Source organism: Erpetoichthys calabaricus, chromosome 10, assembly GCF_900747795.2.
Source record: "Erpetoichthys calabaricus chromosome 10, fErpCal1.3, whole genome shotgun sequence".
Lineage (NCBI taxonomy): Eukaryota > Metazoa > Chordata > Cladistia > Polypteriformes > Polypteridae > Erpetoichthys > Erpetoichthys calabaricus.
The window spans coordinates 119,694,933-119,704,494 of NC_041403.2; the positions used below are offsets into that span (position 1 = coordinate 119,694,933).

At 35.4% G+C, this 9,562-nt stretch overlaps 1 protein-coding gene across 1 annotated transcript; it reads right to left on the reverse strand.

The window, feature by feature from the left end:
* Window positions 1-4,027: 4,027 nt before the first annotated feature.
* LOC127529328 (G2/M phase-specific E3 ubiquitin-protein ligase-like) lies at window positions 4,028-5,708 on the reverse strand. Its single transcript, XM_051932456.1, has 3 exons — window positions 4,629-5,708; window positions 4,344-4,516; window positions 4,028-4,226 (listed from the first exon to the last, which is right to left on the reverse strand). Exons 1-3 carry the CDS (start codon window positions 4,833-4,835, stop codon window positions 4,028-4,030), a joined length of 579 nt encoding a protein of 192 aa, XP_051788416.1. The 5' UTR covers window positions 4,836-5,708.
* Between the last annotated feature and the right edge of the window lie 3,854 nt (window positions 5,709-9,562).

Sequence of the window (9,562 nt, forward strand, 5' to 3'; positions counted from 1 at the left end):
ACAGAAAACAATGGTAAGCGCATTATCTTTATTTTAATTAATGCGCCGCACTTGATATAATTTAAACATTTACGAGTATTTTATTATCATTTTGTTTCGTATGTTTATAACATATGCTTTCTGTTAGTTCACAGTTCTGGATGGACCTTTTCGAAGATCTGAAAGACTTGGGCCATTTCAACGGCAGTCATGAACACAAATGTTTGCTACGCTTCTGTTTCACTGATATCCTGCAGAAAGACCTAGAGGAATGCAAGCAACTATGGAACCAGCATAGAATCAGACCTTCCAGAATGTCTACGTGCCCCCCAGGAATTCCCAACGAATTGTTCAGTTTGCCTCACAGGTCTAGTCCCTTTTGAATTATCTTTTATGTAAAGTTGTGTAGGTGGCGTAGTGATGATCATCGTTTCCGCGTTACAGTTTAAGGAGATTTTGCTCCAAATCCATCCTATATGTGCGCGCGAGTGTTGCGTTTGATTGGCTGGCAACAGGTACAGTTGTTATTTGTGCCTTTCCCAGCCTTGACGATCATATTTATTCACAGCAGTCGTCGCTTTCAAAAGTTGTGCTTTTTAAAGTACAATATTAGTAAAGCCATAACCCAAGCTGTTGCCCATCATAGCTAAAATCAAAAACACACTTATATCATTATAAGAGTCTTAACCAATACGAGATGGTTTTGCCTTAAAAGGAGGCAAGACAAAATCGACTGTTTTGATAACAGTGCAACACAGTTGTTAAAACCGTCACCTTTAGATTCATTGTGAGTGGTTTCAGGTTTCTCAAGCACCGAACACAAGGGAGTACTTGGAACGGTTTCTCGAACACCTTTTATCGGTGAGAAGGCAGTTACACTCGTGAGAATAGCATTTCTAGACTCTCACTGGCTTTCTCGAAATGAGTGACACGCGTGAATGTGTGTGAGAATCGGCTTGTTCGTTTTACAATATTATGAAATTCACTAGGAATGAGACCTTCCTCAGTAAGCCGTTCAGTTACCAGAACTTGCAATGCACTGACAGCCAAATAGCGTATAGAATCATGTAGTGATTATATATTTTCAAGTTTATTGTTTGAATGTCCATCAGGGATGCCGCTTGATTTAACGTTGCTTTGGCGCTTTCTGCAGTGGTTAGCTGCTTGAGGAATCTGGGAGAACGGAAGAGAATAAAAATGAAAACTGGAGCTTTTTTTGCGGCTGCAATAATAAACCGCTACAAGCATCTACTCACGCCTGTCTGTTTTCTGTGTCTCTAAAGTGGATCAAACAATGCAGCCTTTCACAGTACTCTATAGCATAGCCCTCGATCAAAGAAGGTCAGTAAAATAGTGGAATACAAACATTTTAGGTTTATTAAGTCTTAAACGGTTACTTAAATAATGTGAGAGTTCATTTGACACTGGCACTTTGCAATGTGAGGGGTTTCATATTAAGCCTGCTTAACGACACACAGATTTGATTAAACCCCTCACTGACGAACCTCGATTCTGCGTTTGTAGGAAAAGATTTGCTTCCCTGTGATGGACTGACGCCATGTACACGGATTGTTCCTGCCTTATTGTGGTTCTTTAAATTGTATCTATATATTCTGTTTTAAACAAATACACACCTTTTTGGTTTTATAGCATAATAATTTATGCTGTTGTTTATACAGACTATGCACATTCAAACTTTGTTTTTTTAACAAGAAAGTTGGCAACATTTGTAGTTATTGTGTCATTTATAAACATTTACCAAACATGTTCTGATCATTTCCATATATTGGGATATTTAGCAACTTTCAGGCTTTCTTGTCCACTGAGCAAATTAAGGTACTGGTCCTAATTTATTTTTTTAGTATCAGTTTAAGTATATATCATATTTTTAAGCAAAGATTTAATTTTGCCATTGAATGTTTATATTCCTATATTATAGGTTTTGGTCAAGGGATTGTGGTTTTCACGTTGCACAGCAGCAGCTTCAGGACCTGAGGGACCAATGTGAAACTGTTGGTCTTTGTGGAGATGAAGATATACAAGATTACCTCACATATGTGAAAGAACAATATGACCTTTAAACACCACAAGTCTGGGAAGATGCCCTTGATTTATTCTTTAAATTGAAGGAAAAGACAAATGTTTGATAACAGCAATACAGCAGATGCAAGCTTTCAAAAAAAAGCAAAACATGTATAAGTTAAAAAACACTTAGATCAGTTTTGTTAACTTGTGCAAAAAAGTACTATGGCAATCCAAATTAACATTTAGAGATATCTCAAAATGAGTTTCAGATATCTTAAAATGTAATTTACTTTTTAAAATATCTGAAACTCACTTTAAGATATCTTAAAATAATTTCCTTCACATTTTAATGTATGTGCAATACATTTTGAGATATCTCAAATGCATTTCAAGATATCTCAAATACATTTTCAAATATCTCAAAATAATTGTGTCAGATAATTTTCAGATATCTTAAATTGACCTTTTGTGCATTTTAAGATATTTTAAATGCATTTCAAGATAACTCAAAATCATTTCTTGTAAAACTGCCTATTATTTCAATGGAACTTCTTGTTTATTACAAGATATCTTAAAATGTATTTGAGATATCTTGAAATGAGCAGGAAGTGATGTTGAGATATCTGAAAATGTATTTTCAGATATCTCAACATAACTTCCTGCACATTTTAAGATATCTCAAATACATTTTGAGATATCTTAAAATAGACAGGAAGTCCCATTGAAAGAATAGGCAGTTTTACAGGAAATGATTTTGAGATATCTCGAATTGCATTTAAAATATCTTAAAATGCATTTCACATATTTCAAAATGTACAGCACATCATTTCAAGATATCTTGAAATCTATTTGAAATATCATAAAATGCTTTTTAGATTTCTTAAAATAGATGCATTTTTAGATATCTGTAATTCATTTTGAGATATCACTAAATGTTAATTTGGCTTGCCATAAAGTACAGAAATTTTGACTGAAGAACTTCAATCTGTTAACCACCAGCAGTAACAATAGCTTGGAACAATGTATACTTTGTATGTGCAAAATACTTCATTTATATTGTCAACCTTATTAATAAAACAGTCAGCCAACATCAATAAATTGCCTTTCAATTAAACAGCATTTTGCATTTAAAGATAAACAAATTGTTGATCAATAAAGCCCAAAGCCTGGAGAATTCAAAATTCCAAAGCTAATATGAAATTTGAAACTGTCATATGATGAATGTAGTGGCAAGCATAATGTATTGCTGCAAGTGTTGGCAGTTGGAAACGGGGAATTATCATGCAGGAATTTTATTGTTGGCCTTGGCTCAAATCCCAGTGGTGGAATCATCTTCAGTCCTGTTGCAAACATGACAATATCTTCTAAAGTTGGATCTGTAGATGAGATGTTACCTTAGGAGGACAAAGGGAACACAACAGAAATATCTTTTAATGATGTAACATCAAGGTAGGTTAAAGAAATATTCTAACCAAAAATTATAATTTCACAAATAATTTGAGTTTTTATGTTTTGATATTGTTTGCTGTTGGTCAGCATTAATCCATTTGACTCCTATTTTAGCAGCAATTTCCTTACCTTTTTTCTCCATAGAAACATGAGATTGAAATTCTTTTCTGTGATAACTACATATAACACTGAGTAAAAAGCAGCTTTTTAAAATCACTTTTGATTTAAGTATTTCTTTAAACAGAGAACAAAAACATGCCTAATTATGACTGAACAGTACACTGAACAATACACTAGTTCTGATGTTAAGACAATATATTTACTACTTCTTACACAATTTTATTGCCAATTATGATAGTAGTTACTTCTGAAACCATCAAGTACTACAATAATAGATATAATTTTTTTGAAAACATCTAAGAAAAGTTTATTTATGAATTTGTTTGCTCTGTAATCTATGGTGCATAAATTCCTTCAAATTAAAATCTGCACAATTTGAGTTATTAAAATTAGATAACTTTAATATGTAGCACAATAAACATATATTTCTATGCCTTTGTATAAGAATAGAAAATCAATCTGCCCAGTAAGATGCTATCCTTCCTTCTTCGCATCTCTTGTTGCTACCCGCCACACTAAATTCAACTCTGAAGATGCTTTCAATGAGCTCAGAGCTGAGACTTTGAGTACTGAAGCACAAATAAGGTTCAAACGCTGATGGACTTTCTATAATTTTCTGAAGCACATTGAGGGTTGACAATCCATCTTTGAATCTATTAAAAAAATAGTTGTCACTGTCATGTTTCATACAATATACAGTAAATGTATCTGCCCATTTTAGAGAATCAAAAACCGCTCAGGATATTTACTTAATTTTATGGTGTATGTACCTTTCAATGCATGCAGCATTTCTTGAAAAGAGGTACCATTTTAAAAAATCTTGCACAACACTTTCTCTCTCTCCGATGTCTTTTATGCTATGAAGACATCCAGCCAAAAGGAGCACTGTGCTGTGTTTTGCCATGATGTCTCTCAGGATTGACAAAGATGTGGATGACACTATCTGTTTTTAAAAAGTACACTCCATTAAACTCCATTTGTAAACAATAGTTTTACAAAATTTCCATTACTGATATAATGACAATTTATTAATCAAATTAAATTAAAACTCTTACCTCCTGAAGCACATTCTGAATGTCTGGATCTGTGACATCTTGAATAGATGGTGAAACATCTGTTTTACCACAGATGTATTCTAGAAAATGTCTGGAGAAAAAGTGTGGAGCAGGGCCACCATGGACAAGTGACACAGCAATTATTCTTCCAATGATGTAATACTCATCCTTGGCAAGTCCTAAAAGTAGACAAAATGGTTTTACCATCTATTTTGTAACTACCTTTGAAATTAAACACACACACGCTCAAAGAAAAACCCAATTAATATATAATACAAGAGCAGGTGTCCATCGATTTTTCTTGTGTGGTATATTCCTGCATCCTTCCATTGTCTACTCACCCTCTACTGTATATACAAGGGGTTAGCTGATTTGTGTGTTTTCTGTAAAATGTTGAAGTTATGTAACATTCTTGTTTATCATAGCACCAGAGAGTGGCAACTTGTTGCATGTTGTGTGGACATGCAAGTAAGAATTTCACTGTACAATTTCACTACAACAATACAAAATTCCTTTATCCTGTCTTTGCCTCATCAGGACTGACTTAAAAGAATTTATGAGGTTGGAACAATAAGGTGATGAAGAAGTATTTTCATAACCAAGATTGGCCGTGTTAATATGAGGTATACATAAGGTAAATACAAGTTTATATGAGTCTGGTACAACAGGCATGACACTTTCTAGAAAGGGTCAAGAGAAAGATGTAATGCTCCCCTCCATCGCCCTTGTTATTGCATATCATTCTAATATTTGCAGTGCTGTTAAGACCAGAATGTCAGGCATAACTGGGATATTTGTTAATGGAAGACCTAGAAATTGGGGCTTTTGAAAGTCAATAGAATTACTTACATTATTTATGTCTACATTTGTCTCACACTTGCTTGTCAGGCAACTTACATTGCACCTAAGCACTATCTGTCATCCCTTACTATCTAGAGGCACTCACCAGCAAACACCACCTCCATATCTCGTTCCTGCAGTGGGTGAAAGTGTCCTCAAGGTTTCAGGGGTATGTTCCATCACATCAAGGTGAGGGTCACCAAGTTGTTTTAAAAGGTCTTGACTCACCTCTTGCTTGCAAATTTTATGGATGGGATTGCACAGTATTGAATTTGGGCAACTGAGCATTGCATCTGCACTGTTTGAAGATCGTGTTGTCTTCTTGACTTTGATCTCTAGCACACGCTACAGTGGTTTATGTCTTAGTGTTACATTGTTGAATTCTAGCATATTGGTGTAGCATCCATTGATGCTATTGTTCTGTATTTTTATTTTTGTTTTGATATTGCCTTTTTTGTTACTTTGTGATGTCAAAATGCTGTCACTTTGTATATTTTTAGATACACAATCTGCCATTTTTAAATTTACCATGTGATTGTGGCTGTATTATCATTTTCACTGTCATACTACCACCATCACAAGTTTGCAGTAGTGCTGATCAGCGAGTGTACAAGTTTCTGCATAGTCAAATGAAAATGTGTGCATGTAAAAAGTTTTTTTTTTTTTGTTATATAAGACTCAGAACCTTTGCTGATTTACTGACTAGGCTTCTGGATTGTGTATTGGGCTTTAGTAATATGATTAGTTGCTTTCCTGGCTTTAACCTCAACTCCTTTAAGATTTAGATTATTTAATTTTATATCCTGGTCCTTTTGGAACTCTGTTTCTCAGAATGTGCCCTTCTCTTTTTTGGCATAACATACATAATAACAATTAAGAAATAGAACCTTCTAATCTGAGGCTGTGGTTCATTTTCCAGAATGGAGTGACTTGCTCTTTGCATGACCCAGGTGGAAACGTTTAGACATCCTGGGCTCTTGTTCATATGTAAGGCGAGGTGACTGCATGATTTAGAAATCATTCTTACAAATGATGGTGTTGTAAAAAGGAAGTTAGATCTTTGTGAAATCTTCTAATTGGCCATCTTACCAGTTTACATCTCCATCATTGACTTTTGAGTAGGAGTTATGGGTACTCAATGAAAGTCTAACACTTGACTACGAGGCCTACTGCTTCTCTGGATTGAAAAAAGGGCCAATTCAGAGTAGTTTGGGAATTAAGTGAAGAGAGAGGGAGTAAGTTAGTATGTTACACTTTTTCCTCAGTAAATGGTTATTGCAAGTAATGTATGGAAGTACTGTAGGTGTACAGAGAATCTATATTAAATTAGACATACATTTGAAACAAAACTGTGTTTCACAAAAGTTTCAAACATAGATTGTATAACTCACTGAATACATTTTAAACAGTAACTGAATAGCCACAAGCAAATGACAAATGATTAATTACATTTTTAAAACTACAACAAATGACTATGACAAATCCTCAAACTGAGTACAGCAGTTTATATTTGGAGTATCATGCTTCATTAGTAAGGGTTACCCAGTAAATAAATTGTACCTGCCTGTACTGTCACATCGCAAAAATTTCTCATTCTCTTTCCCTTCAAGTAAACTGTGTCCTTTTATGTGACACATCAACAACTGTAGAAATTCCCTTTTTGGGCCACCTGCATCAATTCCATCTTCATTTACACCGTAATCATCTGTAAATTTCACCAGCATTGTGTAAGTCGGATCATAGGACTGTCTCTTAAATCCACGCAGGGCTCCTTCCCAAAGATCTCCTCTGTTGATATTGAATCTTGAAACTTTATTAGGTAGTATTTGCATGGCCAGATCAGTCAAAATTGCTTTCACATCAACTGATGGATCTTTAATACTTTAATAAAAAAAAAAGTATAATTATGGGTTGCATTTACTAATACATTCATCAGCCTAGAACAATCATGCACATGTGGACAACCGCTTGTGATTAATATTAAAAAATACTATCCAACAAGATGGCAGCACGGTGGCGCAGTGGGTAGCACTGCTGCCTCACAGTAAGGAGACCTGGGTTTGCTTCCCGGGTCCTCCCTACGTGGAGTTTGCATGTTCTTCCCATGTCTGTGTGGGTTTCCTCCCACAGTCCAAAGACATGCAGTTTAGGTGCACTGGTGATCCTAAATTGTCCCTAGTGTGTGCTTGGTGTGTGAGTGTGTATGTGTGCCCTGCGGTGGGCTGGCACCCTGCCCAGGGTTTGTTTCCTGCCTTGCGTCCTGTGTTGGCTGGGATTGGCTCCAGCAGACCCCTGTGACCCTGTAGTTAGGATCTAGCGGGTTGGATAATGGATGGATATCCAACAAGAAAGAATTTTCATTGTGGTGTCAAATTGCCATTTCCAAATTAAAACCTGTGACAGTTGATTTACACATACGTCAGTTTACAACAGTTTCATGAAACAAGAAAGGGTGATGGCTTATGGCATTTATAAAGTATCACTGGAAAAAAGAAACAGAAAATAATTTGTCTCCTACCTTACTATGTTTTCAGACTCTTCTTCAGAGGAGCTTTCCTTGTCCTCAATGACAATGGGTGAATAAAAGTCTATGTAGTTGCTGTGTTATGGTAATAATTATGCATTACAAATATTTCAGTTAACAGGGAGAAAAATCAATAATGAAACACAAAATTATGAAAGTTTAATTTTTATGGTCTAACCTGTAGCACTGTGACCCAGTCAGGTATGATGAACTTGTCGATGTTTCTGTGGTGCATTTGTCTAATTGCTTTTCACTAATTGGGACTGAAATCTAAAGAGGAAAAATTAATATTTGATTCTCAGAACATAACTACATTTATTTGTAGAATTCAGTGTTTTTGCTTTATTTTGGTAACACATTTACTACTACTGAAATCTGAGGTACAAATACAGTCAAGCTTCAAGAAACATAAGTTTAAAACATTTACTCAAAGTGTTTTACACCTTACCATTGTCTACTGCAACTTAAAAAAAATTACAAAATATGTGTTTTGGGGGATTTATTAACTGAATGTATGAGAGTGTCATTGGGACCTTTTTCAAGGATGAGCAAAGGCCATACCATTTGTACTTCAGAACAGGTCATCCACTGGAAGCTCAGCATGTTCAGGCCCTGACAGTACTTGGATGGGAGACCACCAGCAAAAAGTTGGAGTTGCTGCTGGAAGAGGTGTTAGTGAGGCCAGTATGGGGCGCTTACCCTGTGGTCTGTGTGTGGATCCCAATTCTCCAGTGCAATGACAGGGACACTGTGCTGTAAAAATGGCATTGTCCTTTGGATGAGACATAAAACCGAAGTTCTGACTCTGTGCTCAGTCAAGATCTCTGGGCATCTTTCAAAAAAGAGCAGGATGTTCCCTGATGTTCTGGTTAAATTGTCCACCACAGCCTGGCGATTCTGCTCCCCTAATTATCTCCCATCTCTAATTGTCTATCTCTTTCACCCTTTCACTACCTAACAGCTAATGTGTGGTGAGCATGCTGGTGTAAAAATGGCTGCTGTTGCATCATCCAGTGGTTTATGTTAAATGTTTATGTTAAATGCTATATAAATATACAAAATTGATATTATTATTATTATTATTACTGTGAAGAGGTGTACAAACAATGACAAACAAGTTAAAACACAAGATTCCTATGTTACCTTTTGTTGGTCAGGCTTAGATTCCTCTCTTGGTGAACTATGACGTAATGGCTACAACAAATAGAAAAAATGCTCTCCATTATTTCTGTTTAATGATTTGTACAGACTAAAAATGTGCAGCTTTAGGTTTTAGCACCTCATTACCACCTTGCTTCAAATGCTACCCACAACCCTGAAATAGATGAACATGTTATGTAATGAAGGGAAGGATGGATGGACACACAAGATTAATAAACACGTAGAGAATATTATTACAAAATGTACCAAGGTGTCTTCTAAGTTGTCTCTATTCATGCTCCATCTTGGATGAATAATAACTTCATTGTCAGTCTCATCCCCTTGACCTTCAAAATTAAATAGTTCATAGTCAATGACTAATCAGCAATATATTAATTACATAAATTGTACTTAATTTGTACAAAGTTAA